The following is a 26,118-nucleotide window of genomic DNA, read 5'->3' as shown; positions in this document are numbered from 1 at the left end:
CAGGGTTTTAAGTTCGCGCGATTTCCGGGGGCGAAAGTTTTCGGTTGCTGCCGTCCCGTCTTGATACCAAAGCCGAGTGGATCCCCTTTCCTTCCCCCCTTCCCCCAAATCAACCATCCGTTCGAGACGCTGGATGATATTATTTTCTTCTGTGCTTACCTCGATTGACGTAAATTGCTTGCAATTCTAACGAAACCGTTCCTTCAAGGTTGTCTAGTTGGAAGCGGCACCAATCTGTCGCCACTTGACCAGGTCCGTGGCCCGCACCGATTTGGTAAAGTATGTAGCGATGAACCCAAGAATACAAAAACGCCCCACCACAGAGAAAGGTCGAGAGGTGTCCGGACGCGTACAGGTACCATCCTTTTCCCACGTTGGATCCAATCGGTTTCTGCCAGTCCAGCGAGCTACTGAGCTCAAAAGGACATGGCCACGTGAAGTGGAAGCATAAAGCACCCATCCCACCGCCCAATCGAATACCTCGCGATCGTCATAGGAGGCTGTGACGATCGAGAATCGGGAGCGTGATCGAGGTGCAGTGGATGAGGCGAGGCAGAAGTTGAAACGAGAGCTCCAGGCCATATATTCTCTCGGTTTGTTAGAAAGGGTTTGACATGTGAACTCAGCCTGAAATGGCTACTTCCATGTATACCTTTGTCACACCGGTTGAGACTTTACCAATAGCGACATGGCTGCCCAATTCTGGTGTGGCTGCTTTCTCCCCTTCCTGCAGACCACGTTGACTGCGGCTGATTTTTATCTTCTGGACATGGCCCGCGCTTTGATTCTCATGGACTTCGAGGTTCTCCCATTACCCACCACTGGTTCATAAATCTCAGGTGGACTTATTGAAATTGGACAGGTCGCGACCGAGAATGTCGGTTCCCCATCATAAATCAACAGCTCACGAGGCTCGAAAGGGGGCTCAAGAGATGTTCTGGCCGGAAAGAGTCAAAGTCCTGCTTCTTACTTTCGATTTCAACGATCTGGATCTACACAAGCAAACCAAAAAGATCCATGGCGATTTTGAAAGTCTAGGATATGAGGTTCAAGATTACAATATCAACATGAGCGACCCTCTATCCGGGCTCAAGACACACCTGAGCGAATTCCTGGTCAAGCCTGACCCAAGTCACCCGACCCTACACATCATTTACTACCACGGCCATGGAGGAATCGTTGACACAAACAAACTTCAACTATTTAGGTAAGCTGTCGAACTCATACAACGGCTCATTTATTACTCATTATTCCTCCTAATCTCGCTTTCTAAAGCCACAACATTCCCAAAGAGTCCGAACTTGGTAAGGAATTGTACAATCTCGGTAGAAAGGTGTCGAAAGCCCTGGAAAGCAATGAGAGTGGGATGATTGTCCCTTCTCAATTACGAGTGGTCGTGGAAGACACTCGGTATGTGAAACTATCTGAAGAACCCTCGTAGCCGAGCCCACTGCGACATATGTTAACACGATCTAGTTTCCGACCCATTGCTCGGGTAAAATGGGAACAAATTCAAAAGACAATTATGGACGCAGAAACCCATACGATCATCATTCTTAACTGCCGTGAAGCCGTATTAGCTTCAGTGACAAGCCAGGAGAATGAAAAGTCGTCTCAGAAATCGGCCTACCGAAAGGAATTAATAGGCGCATGCGGCTGGGGGTTGTCTACACGGAACGATATGAGCGAGGCAATGTGCACAATCTTCAAGAACCTTGACAAAAAAAAGGATGATACCATGTCGGCGATCACCCTTGTGAGCCGGATGAATCACCATATGGTGAAGTCATTCGGCGGAGCTGGTACGGTTCCACAGGCTGTCCACTATCTACTTGAACGGTCAGCAGTGGACAGCATTCGCCTTCCTCGACTCAAGGAGAGGCCTCCACAGACCACTCATGCCGGGTAAAATGTTGGATTTGGTGCCAGTGTTGGGGTGGTATTGCCAAAGTCATGTGTGGTTCTATATCGTTACCGACCAACCTTCATGCGGCCACCCCACGGGGACAGACGATGGAAGGTCAAGCAAGGACGGGGCATTCAGTGCACAGATTATTACCACTTTGAGACAGCATAGGATAAGTATAAAGCTGGCTCAACCCCCCAACCTTAGATACAGCTGAAGTCAACTTCGTTCACAATCTTAGCCCCTACCTAATAAGTATAGCCATTGGTTGTTGATATACTATCGGTATCAAGGTGTACGTCCAACGTAAGCACACAACCCTGCTCCGACTAACCTTGCAACCTACCATTCTCCCCCATCAAGCAAACCCATTTGATTCGTTGTTCGAGACCCATCCCCCCTCCTCTCGGGGGACGATTTATAACATGTGTGTTCATGTCGTGTCTAGGCGACTTGATCTCGATTTTATTCACGAATGCCATTATTCCAGATTCCAATCACCTAGGTGTACACGCACGAAATCAAAACCCTCTGGGGCTAAAACTCACCTGGCTGATCCTAGTCCGCGTGAACAACATGTTGGACCATTGACTACGGATCCCGTGGCATCCCCGGCGTGGGAAGAGCCCATTACGCGGACCCATCCACCTTCGCAAGTTGGCACGAGGAGACGCGCCGAAGCCGGACGGACGTCCATGTCCTCAGGACCACGGTCGAGGCGTGGATGATGGACGGGAGGTTGCAGCTGAGCCTGCATGATGTACGGCAAGAGAAGGTCAAATGAATGCATCATCGACCATCGAGGGGCACAGGGGTCAGGCGCATAAGGGGGCCGATACGGCGAGACGGGTCCCTCCTCGAAAGTGCAGAGAGGGGCCGCGAAAATCGAGCCATCACGAGGCTAATCAAGGGCGCATTCGAAGAGACGAGGTACATTTTGAAGGAGCCGGAAGGGACAATAATCAAAGGGGAGTCGTCAGTGGCGGAGAGAATTCCGGCGACGAGGCGGGTTTTGAAGGAGATGTGGGGGAAGTAGGTTGGAAGAGAAGGAGAAATGTAATGGGCGATGGGAGACGATGTTCTCATAGCCGTCAAAAGCGGCCTCACTCCCCTTTCCCGAACGAAAATGGTAAAAGAAGAACATAATATTATATGTGTACAGCAGAGTACTGGTCCGCTCTCAGATATCTCCATCACCGTTGGCGTACGTCTTCTTCATCTTCTCCATCGCCTCCTGTGTCAACTCCTGCCGATTGATGCGCTCCAACACATCATTCTTGCGTGTTCTGCGATCGCCGATCCAAATCAGCAGCCCGGCCGTGGCATTGCAAGTGATCGAACAACACAAAATGACCGTCGTCAACGCAAAAGGACGTTTTTGGTAGTCGATGCTCCACGTGACGGTGCCTAGGGCAATCTGCAGGAGGGAGTGACAGTCCAGCAGAACCACGATGGCGACCAGGAGTCGCAGGGGGAACGCGTGGTGCGTCTCCGTCTCGTGTGGTTTGTAGAACGTATGCGATTTGTTGAACTTGGCGCCATGGTAGTCCAAGAGTCGCTGCTGCTTGTGGTTTAGTACGCTATACTCGCCCGGCTCTTCGAGGTCCTCCTTTAAGCCGAATCGTTTCTTCAGGTGGAGTTTCGCGGCTGCTTTATTCAGTACTCGGTCACGGCGGCGTGGTTTGGGCTTGGGGACCACAGGCGGCGGCATCTCGGTAGGGAGATCGTTGCGGTTTCTCAATTTGGGCATGTTATGCTTCTTGCGGGTCGACCAGGTGACGTGATGGTAGTGAGCAATGAAGATCATATGGTACGTGTCAACAGCCCGGAAAGGGGCAAGGCCGTCGCCGACGATGGCAAAGAGTGCGACAAGGACGTTGTCAATCACGTTGATGACATACAATTGCTTGCCACCGACGTTTATCCAACCTGCGTTTGGTTATTGGATCAGTTACACATACATCTGGAAGGGCTCTGAGGGCGTACCGATGAGGAAGAGAACCCAGGCCAGGCCAAAAAGCGTGATCAAAGTTGCATACAGTGTGATGCAGAAGCCCAGAGCTAGGATTCAAAGTTAGCACTCGCAGACTTGCGATCGCGGTAGACAGGCTCACGTTGGCGAACATATTGCAGAAACCCTTTCATGGACCTTTTGAATTTCGACCGGCGTGAGTGAAGCATATGTCGAACATGATCATTGAGTTCTAATCGCTCTTGATATGTCCACCCTGACAACGACGCTCCTTCAGGAAGGACCGCATATCGAGAATCACTGAGCTGGGAGTTGATTGTGGCACCGGTAGGAGCTCGGTATATGGGTGCAGGCCGTGTTACCTTGGGTGGTTTTTCCTGCTTCTGTTTTTCCTTCTCTCCCGGCTTCAGTTTCTGTTCAACATCTTGCAAGAAGCTTGTGAGTGAGAATGTCGGTCTTCTATTCACATATTTGCCCAAGTCGGGAACGAAAAGCGAGTTTTGAACGTTGGTCAGAGATATCAGAGTTTGAACTTCAGGATCTGACGATACTGGTGAGCACAGAAAGTCTGAGAGGGGCGCAATATGCTAGGCTACGTACCCAATGCGTCGAGTGCATCAACCATATCTGCATTGTAGTCCCTTTCAGGCTGCATAGGATCTCTCTCTGTGTGGCCCAAACCCAACGAGTGACGAGTTTTATTCCACAAGTTTCCTATTCTGCCATTATTGGTCTGTTCCGTTTCTCTGGGGTTCGTGGCATAGTCGTGGACTGCGCCAATGTTCGCCTCAGGTCTGGGGGTATTATTCCTGTGACGAAGAAGTCGAATGCTGGGGAGATAAACATTGTCGTCCCTCGCAGCAGGCAAGCGTCTAACGCCAGAATTCGGCTCGTCTCGCAAGGTAGGAGGATGAATCGATGCAGGTTGCTCGATCGGTGGTTGCGCCGCTGTTCTAGCAGCATCTTGTGGTGGTACGGTTTCGGTGGCTACTGAAGCTGAGTCGCTACGTCCCAACTTTGAAGACGCGACGTGGACGGCATCACGCAAGCGGTCCATCCCAGACCGTGTGAGTCTGTGGCTTTCCAGAGGTTGGCAGTGCCTTTGACAGCGGCAGTACTGCGACGCACGCAGACAGCGTACTCATATAAGATGAAGCTGGCATCGTCGAGCCTGTGCAGAAGAGATCGAGATTGTCAACACGATCGGCCTTCCTCCGTAGCGTCTCGAAAACTTGGAAATGCAACTGAAAGCCACAAAAGCCAAATGTGAAATGATGTCATGGGCTGCGGCCTCTAGCTATTAATGGGTGAAGCTATTACGCGCCAATCGCTCCTTAGAAACGTGGAAATTGGGGGCGATAAGGTGGGCTGGCTGGGGTCATTAGGCTCTGTTCGGCAATCTGCAGGCACCAGATACCCTAAGAACCAATTGGCACATGATTACGGGGTCCAAGCACTCTAGCGACACTCGGGGCTTTGTCGCCTGTAGCCGGTCAATGAACTCCCGATTAGCGACTCAATCGGCCTCCGTGTGGAAATGGCAAAGACTCAGAATTCGTCTCTTTCACCGAGGATGCCAGACGTGTGTCTCTTGACTGTCGGATGGGTCTGTTCCCAAATCCGCAGGATTGATGGAGATTCCATGTACCGGCGCCGCAGGTGCGTTCGTGAAAATTTGTCGCGGGTCACATTTGTTTTCACTGCTGTTGGAAGCATCCACAGACCTTGAAACATCTGTTGAAACGGTCGTACTAGAGCTCCTCTGAGTGCCTTCGCCGAATAGACTCTTCGAGATTTTCCCTCCTAGTAAAACCTGTTGCACCTGTTCCTGAACTTCGGATGCAGTGGGGGTAAGGGCAGAAGACTTGCTCACGTGGCGGGAGGTGCATCTTATGAACTTCGCTCTGGTGTCTCAGAAGTCCGCCTAAAAAGGAGAATCCCAAGTGCGACTCGCATCCCGGTTCCTGGCACTGGTAAGGTCTTTCGTGGATGTCCATATGTTTGTTCTATTCACAGACTCTCCGAAACCTCTGTACAGGTTTGCCCCGACAGTCAACGTGGTCGCAACCTATTTGGCCCTTTTCGTTACGTGGCGGTATTCGGGTTCGGTGGATTCCTCAGACAGACGGTGTGATGACTGGTCGTCGAACTGGTGTCAGGAAGATCAAGTGGTGGTGGAGTCTTAACTCGGGTATGAATTTTGACAGGTGCGTCTACCGGCCTGGGGAGCAAGAAACTGTCACCAACCGGGTGACTGTGATTCAAAACCGATTGCATGCTCTCTGGCTTTTGATTCAGAGGACCCTCGGAATCGCCAGTACTGGCTTCTGAAGGACCCGGATTTGGGTCATTAGGGGCTTCGTCAAATATGTCGCAGTTTAGCAGGTCGCCAAAGTCGGGAAGCTCGGGATAGAAGTAGGCTGTGGTAGTGATTGGGGGTGTCTGTGGCATAGGTTGACTGTTCTCGCTCACTGGAGGCGGGTAAAGAGCTCTTGAATCGAGGCGCTGAACATTGATTGTGCACCAGGCGACTGCAGCCATGAGGTCACCTCGGCAGACTCGGTTTGAGAGGACCTTTCCAAAAGTATCTCATGCAGTATGGATGGGGCGCGCCGCTGAAATTCGCTCAGAAACCCAGGCATCTGAGAAGGCTGAATCGATGCAGAACGGTCTTCAGCGTGTATGCTCGATGGTGGCTCAAGGCGTGGGAAAATGATGGACCATATGCACTTCCACGCCTCCTCTGTGGTCTTGCCAGTCCACCGTTTCCTCAGCTGGGCACATTGCCACTCAGATAACAGTTCCGAGGAGGTGTTTTGCTGATATGTACATGCTAGTTCTGCCGGGGCCCGAACATGCTCCTGTAGGCTTGGCTCGTTTTCAAAGACCTCTAAACATCGCTGACAATGATAGTCTGGCATCTTGTGAACGCGGTAAAGACGCTGCTTCAGCCTCGCGATGTCTCTGAGATAAACACTCGAGCAACCCCGATATCTCTTCTCCGAAGTGTTGGCAGGGGAGTATCGAGCTGGATCATACTTCCAATAAGGGCAAGCAAGTAGCTTCTTTGTGGGCGGACTGCCCTCTGAAGAAGTGCGCGCCTTCTTGGGTGGATGATCTTCTTCGTCATCGTCTGAGGGATTGTCGCTGTCTTCTCGATTGCTATTGCCTCGTGCTGAGCGACGGTGAGGACGCTTCGATGATGTTGACTGAGCTGATGAAGCCGTCGACGTTCTACCCTCGGAAGTCGATGATGTGGAGACATCCTTGGGAGATCGATCTCCGTGGGTGCTAGTAATTGTATTTCCAATTGGCCTTGCCGATTCATTGGATTGCATCACTTTCAAATTCAGTGACTGTAGCAACTCTCTCTCCCAGGCATCTTCGACCCCGGAAAGAGGCGTAGGGCTCCTCCGTCGCCACGGTGAAGCGCAATGCTGAAATTGAGCAGTTGGGATTGGAGATGATATTCGATCCATGTTCTGATCATTCTTTGGCCACGACAAAAGTCTCCTCAGATTATGGCATGATAGAACCCGATAAACAAGTTCAATCACAACTTCCCTTCTATCGCGCTGTGGTGAATTGACTTGTAAGGCCTGCATGAGAAGGTAATCGTTGAAAATATACGTTGGCAGTCGCATGTGTGTTCGGGACCTGGATGACAGATCCCTGACAGAGTCGTGGCGGATTGCTTTCCGGGATCTCTCGCTCGAGAAGTCACTGGTAAAGGTAGAGAGGAGATTATCGACGATAACAATAGGAGAAAGCTGGCAGGTTTGTTGTCTCGTCGCGTCTTGGTTTTCGCCCCGTACGACCTGGGCATCGTTGCCATCATTCGCCTCGGAGTTCATTTTGAAGTTCTCACTGATATGGTGCAGGGGATTCTCAAAATAAGGCCCTTGGCTCGTTGCCCACAAACGGTGATGGCCCTGTTCATCCACGTGGACTGGGTCGTTGGGTCCATTGTCATCGTGGTATGAGCTCGGACGGACTTTGGACTTTGAAGGACGTTTGGTAGCAATTTTGGTAGCAATCACATCCGGAAGAAGGAGTTTAATTGCAGGGGCAAGCATCGAATTGAACTGTGCAACCGAAGACAGGCGTTTCTTCTCATCGACCGTCCGCTTCCTGCTAGGTGTTCGTCTCAACTTGTTGGATGAGGCCCGAAGCACCATGTGCGCATCGTTGCCATTACTGCTCCACACCCGCAGATTGTGGGCATCGGAATAGAAAGATATTTCTGGAGAGCTCGCAGCAAATCTAGAGTCCGTCAGTGCCTCGTCGCCGTCATTCTCGTCCAACACCATATGGTCAGGTCGACTTTCGCTGGGAAAGTATGCCATGGTTCGGGTTTATCTCTGATTCTGATCCACGGCATCCGCAGCACAAATGATCAAACCTGGAAGAATGAAAAGAAGTAGAAGGAAGCCGGGGTGGAGCGCCCTGGGCCTCGAAGGTCTACAACGGGCGTGCTGCCTTAATCAGATGGAGAAGGTATGCCGGATTGAAATGGTGGTTAGTGTGATGTGGCGCAATAAAGCGGCGGGGATTCATCAATACATCGACCCCAGCCCAGGGTAGGAATATATCGTGATACCCAGGTATGAATGTACACAATTTTGACTTCCCTTCAGACATCAGACAGTCCAGAGCACGTTGGTATGCGCGTTGTCTACATGTCGATGTGGCGAGGTTTGGTATGGCATAGCCGAAACGGATATGTTCATATACACACACACACACATATAAACATATACACTCACTAAAAAGATAATGATTGTCTAGCCCCCCATCTCTCGCCTGTATCAACTAAGCGTCCATACCAAAGGATGCGTCGAGCACGTGCTGGAACCCGTCGAGGCTCCAAGGGTCGGCGGCCGTGGCGGCAGAGGCTGTGGCGGGCTGAAGATCACTGATGCCAGTGTATCTGTCAGGAGTGAGGGGATCAGCAACTTAGAAAAAGAAGGGGAAAGGGGGGACAAAGGTTTTCGACCCGTGTACTCGGCACTCACAGAGGATTCATGTAGGACTCGCCAAAGTCAAAGGCAGACGTGTCCATGGCCCACGGGCCGGTCGAGAGGAATGGGTCGTTGAACCAATCCAGCGCGTCTCCCTCATCCAGCAAGCCGTCCGTGTTCAAAGCCGTCTCATCGTCGTGGACGTTGTCATTGGCGGCGGCCTTATGTCTCGTGGCGATGGTGGTCGTTGTTAGTGACGATCCCACCAGGTCACTGCTGCCCCCGCCGCTGTGGTGGTGGTGGTGGTGGTGATGGCGATGATGGGACCGCTTCTGCAACATGGCCTTTGCCACCTCAAAGAGCTTAAAGGCAAAGTTGGCGCCCCAGTACGTCTCGCGTAGCTCCGACACGACCATCATGCACACTTCCAGCTTGGACCAGGCCAGGTTGTGGATCAGTGGTCGGCTGGACCGGCACTCGTAGAGATGAATCTGCATGGCCGTGATGATGGCCGTGAGGCTGCGGTGCGTCCGCCCGCCCGTCAGGGCTGTGTGTCAGCAAGCGTGTGCTTCTAAAACGAGAGAAGTGGCAATCTTCATGGAGGGACTCAACTTCATCGGCCTCAAATACTGGACCATGTCCTGTTCGATCAACATTTCGACAAGGTGATTAATTCGGACCGCCGCCGAGCGAGCCTTGCGGAGCGACTCTACCTGTTCAGGTGTCTTGACGCTGTCGGGCGGATCTCGGAAATTTATCCTCGACCGATGTAGCACGATGATGACCGCTCTAGGGAGAAAGAGAAAGTTGGTTTTGTTTCCCCGGGGGGTGGCAGGTGCCCAAAAGCACTCTTTTGGGAGTATGGGGAGCAAGGAACACAAACTGTCTCAGAAGTTCAAACTGGAACTCGTTCAAGGACGCCACGGAAAATTCGTTCTGATGGTCCAGACCTCGTGCCGATGACCGGCAGTTTTCCAAGTCGGTCTCGCACGACCGAAAGCCATTGGGGTCGAAAGGCGGTCGTGTGTTTTGCCGGAGAATCTTACCCAGGACCACACTCAGATGGATCAACCGCACCCAGATTTCCGCGTGCTCTGGCATCGCGGCGGGGAGGTACTTGGTGGCGACGTCTGGGTCCAGGTCGCCCAGCTCCATGGTGATGTCGTCGGGCTCGGGCATTTGCACCTGACAGTCCTCGAGGTTGATGCGCATCGGCCGTCCCAGGCCCAGGCACAGCCAACGATCTCTCATGAAGCACGACCACCAGATCCGGCGAAAAAGACGTGACCGAAGAGTGGCATATGGACTTAGTGAGCCCGACCGCGGCGTGCGGTAGAGTCCCATGACTTGACAAAGACCGATGGCGATGCCCATCCAGTGCCACGGCCCACTTCGGTCTTCGGGATCCGAGTACCAGAAGCCCAGCAGCGTCACGGATTGGACCACGCACACCTTGTCGTCCTCGTAGTCGCTGTCGTACAATGCCTGTCTCGAGATGGTGAGCACTCTCCCACCTCCCCTGTTCAGGGTTCCTCCTACCTTGGCCCTGGCGTATAGTGCACGCTTCATCGCTTTCCTTGAAGGATAACCCGCCGTCTGCAAATCTTCCGGAGTGGCAAACTGGGACGGAATTAGTCATTGGCTGCGTAGGGAGATGAGTGAGGACACATGGGGTCTCACGTTTGCAGCAGCAAGGAGAACACTCCACAGTAAGAGCAGATTCATGGCTGTCGCCCCGTTGCGGGCGTATTGAGACAAGAAGTGGCCGGCGTCAATGACAGGCAGCAGAGGGTGGACGTGCTCAAAGTACTTCTGGACCAGGGCATCACAGACCTCTGCCGAGGGTAGGTCAAAGACTCCCTTGCTCTGGAGGTAGATGAGGTCGTTGGTCTGCCACGCCTTCTTCGGCTTCGGCGCGTTGCGTTGATGGTGCACAACAGGTCTGATCCCTTGCGGTTCCGGGTCTTGATCGGCACAGATAGCCATGACGGATTGGACAACGCCCTGCGGATCCCCTGCACTGATGGTCAACTGAGTTCGGTTGTGCTGTCGCGGTCTACGACTGCCTTTGACTTACCGGCATAAAAAGCTCGATGACGATTGAACGGGCTGTGGGATTCCAAAGCTTCAGCAAGCGAGGCGTTATTTCGCCCTTCGTCTGCGACATCGTCATTTCCTGACGGACTCGAGACGATGTTTTCGACCACGTGGATCTCTCGGGAGTCATCGTTGTGGAAGATTTGATGGTCTCGATGCACCAGGTTGGGTGAGAGACGGACATTGGGGCGCTCCGAACTCAACGGCATGGAAGAAGAAGCATCCACGTTCTCTACCAAGGGATCGCCTGCTGTGGGAGGAGGTGGAGGCGCGAGGGGAGACGGCGATCTGGTGCGTCTTCCCGTTTTTCGTGATGTCGTGGATCGCATGCTCTTGTTCGCTCTTTGTCTTGATCCTTGATGCTCAGTCCACGGCCTTCAGGATAGAGAACCCCTTGTGTGATGAGAGGAGGAGGGGGAGGAGATTGACATACACCCGTCTTTTCCTTGGAAGAACCTCGCATTCTATCCTGTCGTGAAGGCAATTCGTGCAAGGATAGCCCGTGACTGTGACATTGCACCGCACTTTTCTCTCTTTGCATCGCTGGCAAGCTACAGCAGACCGTCTTCCACCCGCGGATTGGACAAATGCCAGCCTGCCTGTGCTGCTCGCAGTTGTGGTCGACATGCTCATGTAGAGCTATGTAAGGTTGATAATCGTTGCTGTCGTCTGAGAGGTAGAGGTGTCGAGCGAAGAGAGTTAGGATAAAAACAACAGAGCATCCAGACTTCAGCACTGTCTACAAGCCTTGAATTTAGTCAAGACCCGAGTGCCGACTACCTGGAACTTACCATGCCTGCAGCCTTAAGTAGGGGCCTCAGGCGATGTTACGGGGGAGGGTGATTGGGAGGTGGGAGACCCCGCGGCTAAAATGGCTTTGATGGGTTTGAATGTAATGACGACAAATGACAATAAATGTCCATGATGTGAAATGACAATCAAAACACACGGTATCGATCTGTACCTCGTACAGCTATGACTGAAAATTGTGCCGTGTGCCGGCGCCAAGAATTCTCTTAGCCATGTTAGCCACATAGGGGATAGTGCGGTATCACCCTGATCCCCAAAACGGGGTCATCAAGAGGCAGAAACGTGCTTCTCGTGCCTCTGTCGTGCTTCACCATTCGGGGAATGGGCCGCGTTCAATCGTATGGTCTCGATCGCACCCGTTCTTTAACGAGTACCCTATCGAGTGAGTCAAAATGCGCCCCGAAAACTTTTCAACGACAGAATCACATGCGATGCTTCCGATTCGCGCAATTCCTCCCTTGGATGGTGTAAGCTCCGTCGAGCACAGCGGCTTTCTGAAAGACCACTCATCGCAGAGATAAGCCCAGTGACCCCGCAACTTCCTCTATCAAGGCGAATTAAACAGACAGGACAAATATTGCGTCGAGAAATGCACATATGGCACCATCCTGCGTCAACAGCAGCGTGCCTGCACTCGTAGTGATACAATGCTGGAACCGGAAAAATCTATAAAGTTGTGCTGTACCCAGGGGTCGAGTGTCAAGGATCTGGTGCAAGGATCGGAAAGCTGACGATAAGACGCCCTGATTGATCTACTTCCAAAATGGCACCCTCCGCTATCGATGTTGAGACCCCTGTACAGGACTTCATCAAACAGAAGACTGTGTTCGGAAAGGAGCCTCTGAAATCGTCTGGCTCTCTCGACCAATGGAAATCGGTTGACCTCACCCCCGTTATTGGTACCGAGTATCCCGAGGCAAATCTCGTCGAGTGGTTGAATGCTCCCAATGCCGACCAGCTCCTTCGCGATCTCGCTATCAAAAGTAAGCCCATCCCGGTCCTATCTCTGGATAAAGTTTAACTCACCATATCAGTCTCGGAGCGCGGCGTTGTCTTCTTCAGGAAGCAGGACAATCTCACCAACGATATCCAGAAGCAGCTCATTCAGCGACTCGGCGAGCTGACCGGAAAACCTGCGACTTCCAAATTGCATATCCATCCTGTCCTAAACTCAGAGAGGGAGCTGGGAGGTGATGACCCGGAGATCAGCACCATCAGCTCGGTGCAGCATGAGAAGTATTATAAGAAGACACCATACGACCAGAGCCAGAAGAAGCAGAGCAGTGCGCAGTGGCATAGCGATATCGCATTTGAGCCAGTTCCGGCGGATTACACCTCCCTTCGACTGATTCAATTGCCTCGCACCGGAGGAGGTCAGTGACGTGTTGACACCGAACAAAAGCGAGCATTACTGACAAAGGCACTAGATACTCTATGGGCTTCGGGATATGAGATCTATGATCGCATCAGTGAGCCGTATCAGAAATTTCTCGAAACGTTGACTGCCACCTTCGCTCAACCTGCGTTCAACGAAGTTGCTGAGAAAGGAGGTTTCCAGCTCTATACCAAGGAAAGAGGCGCACCGGAGAATGTCGGGGGCGAACTAAAGGCCGTCCATCCCGTGGTTCGAACCAACCCGGTGACCGGATGGAAGAGCATTTTCCCCGTGGGCGGCCACGTCCGCCACATCAACGGCTTGACCGAGCAGGAGAGCAAGAATCTCCTGGAATGGTTCTTGGACCTCGTCTACAAGAACCACGACCTTCAGGTCCGGTTCAAATGGGAGAATTCCAACGACATCGGTGAGTGATCATGGTCCCTATTGGAAATGCGCATCTGACCATGGGCCAGCTATCTGGGACAACCGCAGTGTGTTCCACTCTGCGACCTTTGACTATCGTGGTGAAGGAGACCGCTTTGGAAACAGGGCTGTTGGTTTGGGCGAACGCCCCTACTTTGATCCCAACAGTACCTCGAGGAGGGCAGCGCTGGGGATACTAGAGAAGTAGATGAGCAGCTTGCGACTCGTAGACTATGCCCATGTCAGCTGGCCAATCTCGCCTGGGCTTGAAAAATCAAACACATTAGTTGTATGCTTTCCCCCCCTTGGTGAATACTGAACAGCCTCGTCACTACGTCTAATTGTAGATACAACAACCTATAACTTGTCTCGGTATCCCGCTACATGCCTCCACACGTTCTCCCTTCAGCAGGTTTCCTTGCCTAGGAGTGTCTTTGGCGCCCTGATTTTTACTGATAGGCAAGTAAAGTGACCCAGCCCTTCGAGACTCCTAATGGACGAAACGGGAAACGGTATTTTGAGTCAGGGCGACCAGCAGGTATGATTTATCTTTATTGGTTTCGGGTATTATACCTATTTGGGATGCATTAGTCCAAATTAGGCGCGCTAGCGAGCTCCCAGTCTCTATTCCCTACGACGTAGGTATGCCTTGACCCATCTTCCTTTCAGATTCTTTATCTACGAGTGACGTAGGTGTGATACACAGTCTTGAATCTTTGTTTTAGGTGCCAAAAATGGACAGGTCGTTATTTCCTGGTCCGGCTTCGATGGACAGACCGGTTGTGGCAGACGCATTAAATTCCAATTCCGGCTGCCAAACAACAAAGAACGAACGCGAGGCTGTCTCTCTTCCTCTGGGAACTGCCGCGACATCAGGCAATTCGCACACATCTATCTACTTCTCGCCTCGCTACGCCTCCGTTATATAAAGAACATCATGTCGAAACCGATCGTCCCAGCAACATGGGTCAGAAAGTCTAGACGCAAGCTCACGAGGCGCGCATTGAGAAGATTGGATCGCAGGAACGAAGAAGCTGCTTCAAGTTCCAGCTTTCCGGATCACAATTTGGACAATCTCAGCACGCCAAATCCTCAAGCTGGGTCAGAGGATCAACAAACCACTTCTTCGGCCACCCATTTTCTTCGCCATTGCAGAAAGGCCGTCTTACAGGACATCAAGAGATTTGCTAGAGGGGGGGGACCAGACCTCACAGACTTAACGCAGGTACGAACAAATCCATATCGCCTGAGATCCCAGTGCTGACCGCGATCCAGTCTTCACTTTCAACCGCAAATCCGAACCGTGCCATGCCTAAACCTCGCCCAAGTTCAACTCCATATCAGCAACTCCACGAACAGTGCTCGATGGATCCTCCTACCCGCAGTTCCATACCCACTGAGAGCGCTGTAACTTCCGGGCCTTACAACAGGGATTTTAGACAGAGCCTCATTGACAATGGTGTTTATCCTCCAAGGTGCCGAGATTACGGTGAAGAAGGGCCGCTCCTGCCAGCCAATTGGGAAACGATCAGAGACCGCCTGTCTAAAACCCGACCTGAACTTTCCCCTGATGTCTTCACGGATGAGCACTTCCGACAGTTCCAACGACAAGACGCATTTGCAACAAAAGAGAATCTGCTAGAGGGGATCGTGGCGAGATATCACCGAGCTGACGATGATCCTTCAAGCTGCAGCGGAAGACTCAACTTGAAAAATCTCAGCCCGCTGACGTGGAGGCTAGCTATTCCAGCAAGCCCGGACCTCTACTACGGCGCTTCCCCAGAACAACTACATGAACGGGTCCGTTATGAGCTCAGTGGAGAGATTGTCCCTACCACACAGATGGACCTTCCGATAGCGCCCAATTTCTTCCTCGAAATGAAAGGTCCCGAAGGTCTACCAGCAATTGCACGGCTTCAGGCTTGCTTTGATGGAGCACTAGGAGCGAGAGGTATGCATTCCCTCCTATCATACGGCCAAGGGGACGTTGTGGGCTCTGATAATGCCTACACCTTGACTGCAACCTACTGTGACGCGGTCCTCAGGATGTATACCACTCACCGCATCCAGTCCTCTGCCCAGGGAGGGCGACCTGAGTATTACATGCATGAAATCGGCGCTTGGATCCTGAACTCTGACGCTGAGAGTTTCCGACAGGGCGTCACAGCCTATAGGAACGGCAGGGATTGGGCCAAGGAACAAAGAAATGAAGCAATCCGAAAGGCAAACGAAAGAGCAGTCAACAATGGACCCATTGACACCGTTGGTTCTCGAGATGAAATCGCCACAAACCTGAACTCTGCAGTAGTACAGGGTCTAGGCGCAACTGTCGGGTCCACATCGACTGGAAACTCCAACCCTCTTGTTGAGGAATCTTCTTCGAAACAGGTCGGTCATGATCACGGATCCGGTGCTAAGCGCTCGCACCCAGGCTCGGCGGACTCACCACAGCCACGGAAAAAGCAAAACACAGGACTTTGAATGAAACCCGAAGGTACCACCTCGCAGGCATCAGATGCAGAAACTTTATTTGAACACCAGAGGCTTTACCAACCAATGTGGCATCAGCCTACCTGATGATGCTTTTCCATCGACAAGGTCTGAATATTTGGGGGAGATGGGAGAGAACACTCATTATTGTCGTTTTTCTTTGTGACACACCGGACTTCATCAACAAGAATCGCCGAAGCCAACGCCGACGGACTGAGTTGGCGCATTGGAGTTCGAATTCGACTTGAACTTTGTAGGGCACAGGAACAGGGTGTCGTGGGGCGCAGGGGCACGACATTGGGGGGACAGAGACACTGTGTAATGGGGACGATGATGCTGGGTTACCTTTTTTTTCCTTTTGTTGGGTTTCTTGGGGGAGGACGATCGGAAGGGGGGAGGCGAAGATGGGGCCGAAGGGATTCATTTGTACGAGTACTGAGCCGCATTGGCACATGCGGGTTTGTAATAACAGTAGGGACATTCACCATTGCTCGAGATTGTATTTCTCCAGCGACTTGGTCACAACTTCGCGCCTGCGAAAGGTTAGGATGGGTTGGTTGACTGACTAACTGATTTGGTCTCTGCTGTCGAATTGATTCAGCAACTGACTCCGACTCCGCCCACCCAGGAGAAGGTAACGCGTAACTACGTAACTGAGCCCTGCTTCTCCTTGTTGCCTCTCACACACACACACACACACACAAAAGTTGACGGGTACGTTAATTCCTCACCTTTTTTTTTCGGCCCAGCCTCGTCCTCTCTTGCTTTGCTTACATGCTTGCGGACTTAGCACCATGGCCACCTTGGGTGGAGTGGGTGGTGGGTGGGTGGATTGATTAATAGTGATTATGTACCTCGTACTCGGCGAGTCGGGTACTCAATAATGGCTTCCCCCTGGTGGTCCTCTGCCCCGTCATCCCCGCACGCATCCATGCGTGCATGGCGCGCACCCTTCCAGGTATACATCTATGTCATCTTTCCACCTACGCCCATGTATACGCTATACGCCAAACACACGACCAATGACGAAATTTTCCAAGAATTTCACCCTTGGTGGGAAAGGGAGGTTTGGGGGGTAAAATACCCGGAAGGGGGAGGAGAGGGGAGGACACGCAAAAAGAACTTGGGATACATTATTATGTACATGACATCAATAGAGATGTGAGATGAAGCGAGGTGGGCGTAGGACTTTGAAGCATATACAGTTCCTTACACGTTCCTCACTCGCGTCAGGGGGTGTCACTGAGGAAATTTTGATGGGGATGGTAAATTTCCATCTGGTGACATCTAGTAGTCGATCGGTCTCGTGTGAGTACATCCATACGCGCATACATACATACCAATTCGTCAATACCAATCCCCCTCCACCCCAAACGACCACGTCAACGCCGGAAAAAAAAAACAAAATGGAAGTCCAGCTCAAAATCGAGTGTCACTGCCACCTCACATCCTTCTCCCTCACGATCCCGTCGACGGAGCTCCCCCTGAAATCCGCGCTGTGCCACTGCTCCTCGTGCCGCCACACGACGGGCCAGCTGTTTGCGACCTGGGCCGTGATCCCCGCGGAGCTTCCGGGTGACGTGCTCACCGGGGCCAACCTGGTCAAGTACGCATCGTCGCCGACGTGCCAGCGCTGGTTCTGCAAGCGGTGCGGCGCCAGCGTGGTCAACGTCGACGAGAACGGGGGGAGAGGCCCGGCGGAGTGGGAGGTCGGCACGGGTGTGCTCTCATTCGACGACCCCGGGGGGTTAGAAGGGAAATTGAACCGTGTGCAGCTCTGGGTCGAGGATGTCAAGGGGGACGGAGGCGCCGTGGGCTGGATCAACCAGGGGGGGCTCGAGGGGATGGATAGGCGCTGGACAGGACGGGACAGCGAGACTGTCAGTGATGGCGCGGTCGGGGATCTCATGCTGCGCAGAGTCGAGGCCCGAGACGTCAGCCAGCGCCTTGTCGCGCAGTGTCGTTGCAAAATGGTCAGGTTCGAGATCTCACGACCTCCCGGCGACTACAATGCAGGAACCGGCAGGTTCGAAGCGAGCCTCGATGCCTGCACGTCCTGTCGGACGGTGACTGGATTCGAAATCACCTGTTGGGCCACGGTGCCGAAGAGTCTCATCACTGCGAAAGCGGATCTCGACTCTCTCCTAGACGATCGGGCAAGGCTGGGGCACTACAAGACATCGTCGGACGTGAGTCGGTATTTCTGCGCAAGGTGTGGTGCAACCGCTTTCTACTACAAGCACGGCTTGGATACGATTGACGTTGCCCTCGGACTTCTGGAGCCTGAGGTAGAAGGCGCTGTTCGAGTCGAAGCTTGGCTCGAATGGCAGAAGTATCCCAAGAGCGTAGCGTATCCAGAGGACGCCGTCGACAAAGCATTCGTCAGGAAACTCGTGGAAGGCATGAAGCATTGGGAGAGTCGCTGAGAGTCAGTCAGAAGAAAACCTTGTTCTCCTATCCTTGAGCACTCAAGCTCAAAGAAAAGTCACATTGCTCGTCGCTTGTAGGATTCATTGGATTACATGCTCGTGCTATACATTATCTCAGTTCTGCGACCTGTTTAGCTGGCAAATCTCTTTTCAGCAGCCTTCCAGTTGATGACATCCCAGATGGCGCTGAAGTACTCGGCCTTTCGGTTCTGGTACTGGAGATAGTACTGGGTATTGTTAGCAACTCCAAGACCTTGCAGAATGACATGGGTTCCCTCTTACAGCATGCTCCCACGCATCAACGCCCAGCAATGGCTTGTATCGGCCGACGACCGGATCCTGATTCGCATATGTCTGAATCGAGATGTTGCCGGTCTGGGTGTCCTTGACCAGCCAAGCCCAGCCAGAACCTTGAATGCCGGCCAAAGCTGCATTGAACTTCTTCTTCAACTCTTCCAAGCTCCCATATGTGGTATCGATCACCTTTGCCAACTCTCCCGAAGGGGGTTCGCCGCCGCCGGAGTTCTTGGGCGCGAGGTTCTCCCAGAACAAGGAGTGATTGACGTGGCCACCGCCGTGGAAGTTGATCAGCGGCTGGAGAGCAATTTTCGCGGCAATGTCGTCCTTTGCTTCGGCGGCAGCGTACTTGTCTGCGGCATCGTTGTAGGAGTTCACGTAGGTCTGGTGGTGTTTGCTGTGGTGCAGCTCCATGATCTTGCCGGAGATGGCGGGTTCCAGGGCACCATAGTCGTCTGGTTGAGGTGTCAGCTTGGCTTGACGAGGTAGATGCGACGGATCTCCCGAAGGCTTCACTTACAGGAAAGGTCTGGGAGGGTTGCCTTCGTCCGAATAAAGGTTTTATCGGCCGTAGTCAGGCATCGGGCAGGATGGGTAGCTCCAATAGCTCTGAGGGTGGAGGGACGGGCGACAGAGCGGAATAGCGAGGCCATGTTTGAGACAATTGCTGTGAAAAGGCAACCAATTGACCAGGTACAGAAGAGGCAGAGACTTCTGAGAAAGGGAGTTGAAACTGAATGATGAGGTGCTCCGTAGCCGGTGTTTATTGGAATTGGAGAGTTCGAAATGGAGCTGCACCGAATTACATCACTGTGCCTATTCCGGAAATCCTCGTACGAATTTCGGCCTCCACGATGGAGTCGCCCAGAACTTTTTATGCGCAGGCAGATCAGATCGGAGATCGACAACTCTCTTGCATGTGCCACGACGTCTTCTACTACACGCGACATCTTGCGCATGCGAAGTCATTTTGCCCAGACCATTCATACCGACAAACAGCCCTCAAAAGACAGCCTTCTTTTCCGCCCTAGATCCTGATGCCGTGGCAACATGAGCGACTCTTCGGAAGACGATCAACCCTTCAACCTTCGCGACTACGAGGACGATGAATCTGACGATGAGCGACCACATAAAAGAAGGAAGACGACAAAGATATTGCGCAATCGTGGGCTGGGGTTCGTCAAATCTACTGGTCAAGAGGAGGGGCAGGACGAGGCAAAAGACGGAGAAGATGAAGATGAAGAAGATGTTGACGACGAAAGACCTTCCATGCGTATGGGCCTGGGAATGGGCGCTGGTATGAGTGGGTTTCGAACCGCCTTCAATATAGGCGAATACAACGACGACGAAGCAGGGGCAGAAAGAGACACTTCGCCCATGGACATGTCTCCCCAAAGACAATCAGAAAAGCCTGTCCGCATGGGTCCTTCAGCATTTGGTGTCGGTGGCCGCATGAACAAAAATTCCTTTGCGGCGCGGATGATGGCCAAACAAGGGTATGTCGAAGGCCAAGGTCTAGGGAAATCAGGACAAGGAATCACAGCGCCTATTCAGGCCAAAGTACTACAGAGTCGGGCTGGTTTGGGCCAGGGAAGCGGCACACCAGAACCTGCTCGCAGGAAACAAGACGCAGGAAAGGACAAGACCTCTTCTAAAGGTTCGACACCCGGCACAAGCACACCACGAATCAAGGCACCCCCGAAGGCCAAATATGCTGTCGCCGCAATCGAATCGAGGGGCCTCCACGTCCCCGAGGCAATGAAACAGATCATTGTCGATGCAACTGGAGCCGAAACCAAGACTGTCACCTCCTTGTCGGGCTTCTCGACGCCTACCAGAGAAGCCTCACCATCACCGGCTCTCGAAGCTGCAAAAGCCACTTCCCGCATAAAGCTCCAGTTGCAGGCTTTTGCCGACGCTTGGGACTCGACAAAGGACCAAGAAACCCATCTGGAGCAGGAACAAATGCAGCTGGGCGCTGCATTGGCATTGCACGAAGAAGAAATACAACGCTACAACGACATCATTTCGGCATTTGAGCGGGTCAATGTGGACGACTCGAGTGAACCCCGGGACTGGAACTCCTCTATAACCCGCCTACAGGACATCCAAGTCCGCTTTGTCAATTATATCTCTGAACTCTCACTTCCTGAACTCACTGCTTCCTGCCTCGAAACCCCCTTCAGGCGTGAAATGGTTGAATGGGATCCTCTTTCTGATCCCACTCACCTCCTTGAGTCCCTGAAGTCGATTGATCAGCTCCTTGAAATTGACAAATCAAGATCTTCCCGCCACCGCAAACGAACCACCTACTTTGAGTCATTGCTCCTGTTGCACTGGTACCCGCGCATACGCACGGCGCTGTCCAAGGAATGGGACATTTACGACCCAGACCCGGCGTACAATTTGATTGATGCTTGGACGCCACTACTTCCCCCTTTCCTCGTCCACAAGATCCTGCATGAAACCGTTGTTCCGCGGTTAATCGAGGCTGTCAAACGATTTCCCAAGTCGCTCGATCCAGGCACTTTTGGCAGTGGCAGAAGCAAAAAGTCCAGCAGAGCTCCGGACATGCACACTTGGCTCTTCGATTGGTGGACGCTTATCTCTTCCGAGACGCTCGACCTCGAGCGGTTCCCCGAACTGAGATCCCTGGTCAAGTCCAAAGTCGATGCCGAGTCGTGGTCGCATTGGAAACCGCTGCTCGGGTCGAGGAAACCCAAACTGCTGCCCTCCGCCACCCCTGCCGCGCCACGTACCGCCGCCTCCACCACGACGGCTGGCCTCACCGAGGCGATGGAGGAGATGACATTCAGATCGCTCGTCGAGGAATGGTGTTCGGAGCACAACCTGCTCCTACAGACGTCGCATAAATCCGACGCGTTCGGCCGGCTGTTGTTCCGCCTGCAGGACGCCGAGAGGCGCAATCGGGGAATCCTGGTGTATTTGCAGGACGACGTGGTGTTTGGAGCAGAAGACGGAGAGCCGTACGCGCTGGACGAGCGGTTAATTGCGAAAGCGAGGGGGAAGTAAGCCGACAGGACTGGGAAGCTAGACAGAGGTCTTTCAAGCGTGAGAGAGAGAGTGATAGTCAGAGATAGAGATCATAGCCGAAAGCCTTTCAGGGGACAAGAACCCACAGTCAGGACTATGGAGGGAGGATGTGACACCATTCATTGATCACTTGATCACTCTTCCTCCACCATCCTCCACCTCCCCAGTTCGAACGTTAATAGTACAAACCCCGGAGAGGGAATTACCTCCCCCATTCCTACCTATTTGTGTACATACGTACATACGTACGTACATAGCTTGGTGTTCAGCAAGGGATTGGGATTCTGGAACGCCAACGCCGGAGTCCTGACTCCTGCCTCCTGCTTGGTTGGGTCGAGTCGGTCAATATGGAACCTTTGTAGATAGAATCATAGAAAAAAAAAAATCGGTATACCGGTAACGGTAACACGAACAGAGGCGGAGCAGTGGGAGGAGCACGCGGGGATATAGTGAGGATAAGGATAAAGGTGCTGTGGTAAGTAATCATTGACATGATTATTTTATTGTTTGTTTGGTATTTGCTGAAAAAGGAAAGTCGAAAAGCGTCTTAATTAACGCGCTGCACGTTCCCTAGATAAATAGACCTGTGACGGAAATGGATGGAAGTTCGGCCCCCGTTTGTTTGTCTATAATACTAGGAATACTAGGAATACTGGGTGTCCAAGCTACCAAGCTAAAGCTATGGAAAGCACTGTCTTCTGTAGGTTGTAAAACTCCTGCGCCTGACAACAACGACAATGACAAGGACAACGACATCACTTTTCTTTTTCCGAATAGACGCTCGCGTTCAGATGCTGTGGATTCCCGAGATAGGATGAGAAATGAATAGATACCCAATATATGGCTGGCAGAGAACGATCCGACCGCAAGAAGCTTCCTTCTCTTTTTCCCTCCTTTCCCTGAACATTGACCAATTCAAATCTTTGCGAGTCATAAAATATCATCAATCCAGGTGGAAAAAACATGTCGGATCCCTTCCCATCTAATCTCTCACAGCGTGCTTGCTTCTCTTGCAGGAAAAATAATTGTGGTACTGCTCCCTCTCTTGCTCCACCCATTCCGTCTTCTCATGTCATGTCTGGGTCAGATCCAAAACTCTTGTCTTTGCTGTTTCTGGCACTTTACATGCAGGCGGCACCGTCAATGCCGATGACCTTGCCGTTCACCCACTCGCCGTCTTGGGAGGCAAGGAAGCAGGTGACACGGGCAACATCAATGGGCTGGCCGACACGGTTCATGGGCGACCATGTGGCGGCGTACTCGTCGACCTGGTCATCCGACAGGTTCATACCGTTGGGAATGTACTCTCTGCAGACGGCGTGGTACATATCGGTCTTGATACCACCGGGGGCAACGGCGTTGACGGTGATCTTCTTGTCACCGCAGTCGATAGCCATGCAGCGGACAAAGGTCTCAATGGCACCCTTTGAGCCCGAGTAAACGGCGTGCTTGGGGACACCCTTGGCCTGGCCGGTGATGGAACCCATCAGGATGATACGGCCACCGACCTCGAGGTTCTTGTAGGCTTCCCGGGCCACGAAGAATTGGCCTCGGGTGTTAATGTTGAAGACACGGTCGAATTCTTCTGGGGTAACGTCCTTCAAGTGACCGAAGGAAACGACACCCGAGTTTGAGACCACGATGTCCAGCTTGCCAAAGTGCTTCTTGGCCTGCTCGAACATGTCGACAATCTGTGAGACATCGGATACGTTGGCTTTGACGGCGATGGCGTCGCGGCCGAGAGCCTTGATCTCATCGACCAGCTCGTCGGCAGCCTTGGAGGAGTTGGCGTAATTGACGACAACGTCGGCGCCACGACGGGCAAGTTCGAGAGCAGTCTCACGACCCATTCCTCGCCCTGTTTTGTGCCCAATCTGTTAGCCTTTGTCTTCCTTTCGCTCCCATCTTTTCGGGTGTGGGAAGAGGCGGTGAAGAGCCAGGTCGAACGTTTCTTTCCCAAGGGGAAAGCTGTTGGTGGCCTTCGAACCGGGACTCAACCCTCTCTTTTCTGAGACGTACCTGATCCAGTTACAAGAGCAACTTTGCCAGTGAGGAGGTAGCTAGGGACAGGCTGGTCGGCAGCGGACGCAGCGCCATTGGCAAGTCTGGTCGAGTTTCGTTTAGACATATTGGAGGAGGCGGTGTGGAGGGATGTGTTGGAAATTGAGCAAAGGGTAGGAAAGGAGTATCCAAAAGGTTGCAATAGATGAGAGCAAAAGGGGGGGATATGTACAGCACTTGAGGAAGAAAGGAGTCAAGACGAGGAAAATGAGTTTTATTGAACAAAAAAGGTCACGGTGTTAGGATAAGGGGTGGTGATTGTTTGTGTCCCCCTCCCCCCTCTCCGTCCTCCCTCCACCAAAAAAGTTCGATTGGAAATATTATTTTTAACAGTCCATCAGCCGCAGCTAATGCTCTGAGTGGGGGACGGCGATCGGCCTAGTTGGCGTAGCGGCCACTAATGAGGGGCGTTCAGGGTCTCCCAGTTATTGCCAGGGGCCCGACGCTGAGGGGCGGCTGTCACTGGTTGACGGGGATCTTCCAGGTGCGAACTAGTGGAAGGAGGGGCATCTTAACGACTCACTACCGTCCAGTTGGTGCCACCACCGCCTGCTGTTTTCCCTTTGTGCCTACCGAGACCGTCCCTTGCCTACCTTTAGGGCCGCTGTGCACTAACGCATAGCCACAGGGGGGGAGGATGAACAGGGGGCATCACACCCCGAAAAGGTGCACCTGGTAGCCACCTGCAGATGTCTAGGTGGCCCTTTCGGTCTTGGGGTCGACGTTGGGAACTTGTGAGATCTTCTCACCGCCCCGGGTTCCGAATAATCGCTGAACATGACTTGATTGAGTGATTGGGGGCCATGATTTCTTTTCTCTATTCCCTTTCACATCTACCGCGACAGCATTATCCTGCTCGCACCGTCTCTTTCGGGAGTCTTGCTTATTTCCTTCCTACACCAAACCGGGAATGAGACTCTGACCTTTGTGAGAGCCCTAGATCCGCACCTCAGAAAACTCTCAATGCCCGAGACATGCGAGGAAACACACTCCTTCCCACCCGCCCGCGTGGTGCCCCCTCCAAGCCCCCCTCGGTCACACTCCCACACTCGGGCCCGGACTGGGTCTGGCTCTTCGGCTTCTGACGAGTCGGCAGCTTTGCACGATTCTTCAAAGGGGCCACCCAAAAGGGGGGCCAATATTTGGTAAGGAGGAGCACGAGGAGGCCACAAGAGCGAGACACGTAAAGAGATCTTCGCGTATCATTTCTCTTGTACGAACCGCTACCCCAAACGTTTTGTCGTACTAAAGTGAGATTTTGTGAGAAAACAGAACTATCTCGGAGATTTGTCTTTACTCCTTTTGATGATTTGAGTCCTACAGGCACTTCTAGACCCGCCTCACCGACAGATGAATGACTCGGTAAGGCTACACGCTAAAGGCACCAGTCTCGTCTCTTGGATGCATTTTTGGGACATGCCTGGGTGATAATAATATTATCTGTATCGAATACCCATTTTTGTGCTTGGGGTTTGTTCCAAGACGAAATATTCCCCCCTCCCCCAGGCCCTGCTTTCCTGTCCCAGTCCTGCATAAGAAACCTACCTACGTCTGGCAAGCAGTAGAACTTTCCTCCGCGGGCTTCATCCGCGTACACATACCGTTCTGTTGATTTTGCGCGCCGCTCGATTTTCCTTGGATCGGATGTGCGTACGAGTACGTACGTGTACACCTTGGGACAGAAATCCACGCAAAGTCCGTTGATGAGACTATCTGAGGCGGTGGTGAGTTTGGAGCCTCGTGGCGGACGCCAGTGGGAGAAAAAGGGGCTCCGATAGCGGGGTTGTTGGACTCCGGCGCTAAGAGGTTGGCAGTTGACAGGCTTGACAGGAAGCGGGACTATTGAGGATGAGCTACCTAGTAATTAATTACTCATGGTGCTCGATAAAGGGTACAGGGGGATGGATTCCACGTGGGGTCCACGTGATAATATCCGTGTCTGTGTCAGCTTGTTCCACGACAACTGACACATCATCATAGCTATGGAATGTACACTCTTGACAATATATCGTACCAATCCGTCCCCGACGCTGTGGTCTTGTTGCCATTGAAATTCGACACCGTCACAGATGCCAGGCTGCCGGGACTGATATCGAGACTTGAGACAGGGACTTGACCTAGTGACGCTCAGAGCGAGCACCATTCGGCCTTTCCCACACCAGCCCATAAATCTCATGTCGCACACGTACTTGTTGATTCCCCTGTCCACGAGCTTGTAGCTCGGTAGAACCCACTTTATT

At 52.6% G+C, this 26,118-nt stretch overlaps 10 protein-coding genes across 10 annotated transcripts; 5 read left to right on the top strand and 5 right to left on the bottom strand.

Moving 5' to 3' along the window:
* Positions 1-875: 875 nt before the first annotated feature.
* AYO21_10400 (hypothetical protein) lies at positions 876-1,909 on the top strand (the record flags this gene model as incomplete). The annotated part of the gene is made up of 3 exons (XM_022660321.1): positions 876-1,207; positions 1,276-1,410; positions 1,477-1,909. The coding sequence occupies 3 exons, from the start codon at positions 876-878 to the stop codon at positions 1,907-1,909; spliced, it is 900 nt and encodes a 299-aa protein (XP_022507402.1).
* A 1,177-nt stretch (positions 1,910-3,086) lies between these two features.
* Positions 3,087-5,041, bottom strand: AYO21_10399 (hypothetical protein; the record flags this gene model as incomplete). The annotated part of the gene is made up of 5 exons (XM_022660320.1): positions 3,087-3,835; positions 3,893-3,967; positions 4,021-4,428; positions 4,479-4,951; positions 5,007-5,041. The coding sequence occupies 5 exons, from the start codon at positions 5,039-5,041 to the stop codon at positions 3,087-3,089; spliced, it is 1,740 nt and encodes a 579-aa protein (XP_022507401.1).
* A 922-nt stretch (positions 5,042-5,963) lies between these two features.
* Positions 5,964-8,224, bottom strand: AYO21_10398 (hypothetical protein; the record flags this gene model as incomplete). The annotated part of the gene is made up of 2 exons (XM_022660319.1): positions 5,964-6,349; positions 6,403-8,224. 2 exons carry the CDS (start codon positions 8,222-8,224, stop codon positions 5,964-5,966), a joined length of 2,208 nt encoding a protein of 735 aa, XP_022507400.1.
* Positions 8,225-8,690: 466 nt separating this feature from the next.
* AYO21_10397 (hypothetical protein) lies at positions 8,691-11,145 on the bottom strand (the record flags this gene model as incomplete). Its single annotated transcript, XM_022660318.1, has 6 exons — positions 8,691-8,793; positions 8,894-9,386; positions 9,447-9,628; positions 9,723-10,459; positions 10,520-10,854; positions 10,917-11,145. The coding sequence occupies 6 exons, from the start codon at positions 11,143-11,145 to the stop codon at positions 8,691-8,693; spliced, it is 2,079 nt and encodes a 692-aa protein (XP_022507399.1).
* A 1,364-nt stretch (positions 11,146-12,509) lies between these two features.
* AYO21_10396 (hypothetical protein) lies at positions 12,510-13,755 on the top strand (the record flags this gene model as incomplete). The annotated part of the gene is made up of 4 exons (XM_022660317.1): positions 12,510-12,729; positions 12,781-13,119; positions 13,174-13,548; positions 13,598-13,755. 4 exons carry the CDS (start codon positions 12,510-12,512, stop codon positions 13,753-13,755), a joined length of 1,092 nt encoding a protein of 363 aa, XP_022507398.1.
* A 729-nt stretch (positions 13,756-14,484) lies between these two features.
* Positions 14,485-16,028, top strand: AYO21_10395 (hypothetical protein; the record flags this gene model as incomplete). The annotated part of the gene is made up of 2 exons (XM_022660316.1): positions 14,485-14,772; positions 14,823-16,028. The coding sequence occupies 2 exons, from the start codon at positions 14,485-14,487 to the stop codon at positions 16,026-16,028; spliced, it is 1,494 nt and encodes a 497-aa protein (XP_022507397.1).
* A 1,415-nt stretch (positions 16,029-17,443) lies between these two features.
* AYO21_10394 (hypothetical protein) lies at positions 17,444-18,463 on the top strand (the record flags this gene model as incomplete). Its single annotated transcript, XM_022660315.1, has 1 exon — positions 17,444-18,463. One exon carries the CDS (start codon positions 17,444-17,446, stop codon positions 18,461-18,463), a length of 1,020 nt encoding a protein of 339 aa, XP_022507396.1.
* Positions 18,464-18,597: 134 nt separating this feature from the next.
* On the bottom strand, positions 18,598-19,416 carry AYO21_10393 (hypothetical protein; the record flags this gene model as incomplete). The annotated part of the gene is made up of 3 exons (XM_022660314.1): positions 18,598-18,693; positions 18,749-19,218; positions 19,284-19,416. The coding sequence occupies 3 exons, from the start codon at positions 19,414-19,416 to the stop codon at positions 18,598-18,600; spliced, it is 699 nt and encodes a 232-aa protein (XP_022507395.1).
* Positions 19,417-19,813: 397 nt separating this feature from the next.
* Positions 19,814-21,796, top strand: AYO21_10392 (hypothetical protein; the record flags this gene model as incomplete). The annotated part of the gene is made up of 1 exon (XM_022660313.1): positions 19,814-21,796. One exon carries the CDS (start codon positions 19,814-19,816, stop codon positions 21,794-21,796), a length of 1,983 nt encoding a protein of 660 aa, XP_022507394.1.
* A 1,142-nt stretch (positions 21,797-22,938) lies between these two features.
* On the bottom strand, positions 22,939-23,945 carry AYO21_10391 (trihydroxynaphthalene reductase; the record flags this gene model as incomplete). Its single annotated transcript, XM_022660312.1, has 2 exons — positions 22,939-23,675; positions 23,837-23,945. The coding sequence occupies 2 exons, from the start codon at positions 23,943-23,945 to the stop codon at positions 22,939-22,941; spliced, it is 846 nt and encodes a 281-aa protein (XP_022507393.1).
* Between the last annotated feature and the right edge of the window lie 2,173 nt (positions 23,946-26,118).

Source organism: Fonsecaea monophora (assembly GCF_001642475.1).
Source record: "Fonsecaea monophora strain CBS 269.37 chromosome Unknown Scaff118, whole genome shotgun sequence".
Taxonomy (NCBI): Eukaryota; Fungi; Ascomycota; class Eurotiomycetes; order Chaetothyriales; family Herpotrichiellaceae; genus Fonsecaea; species Fonsecaea monophora.
This window is presented reverse-complemented; position numbering and strand designations above follow the sequence as displayed.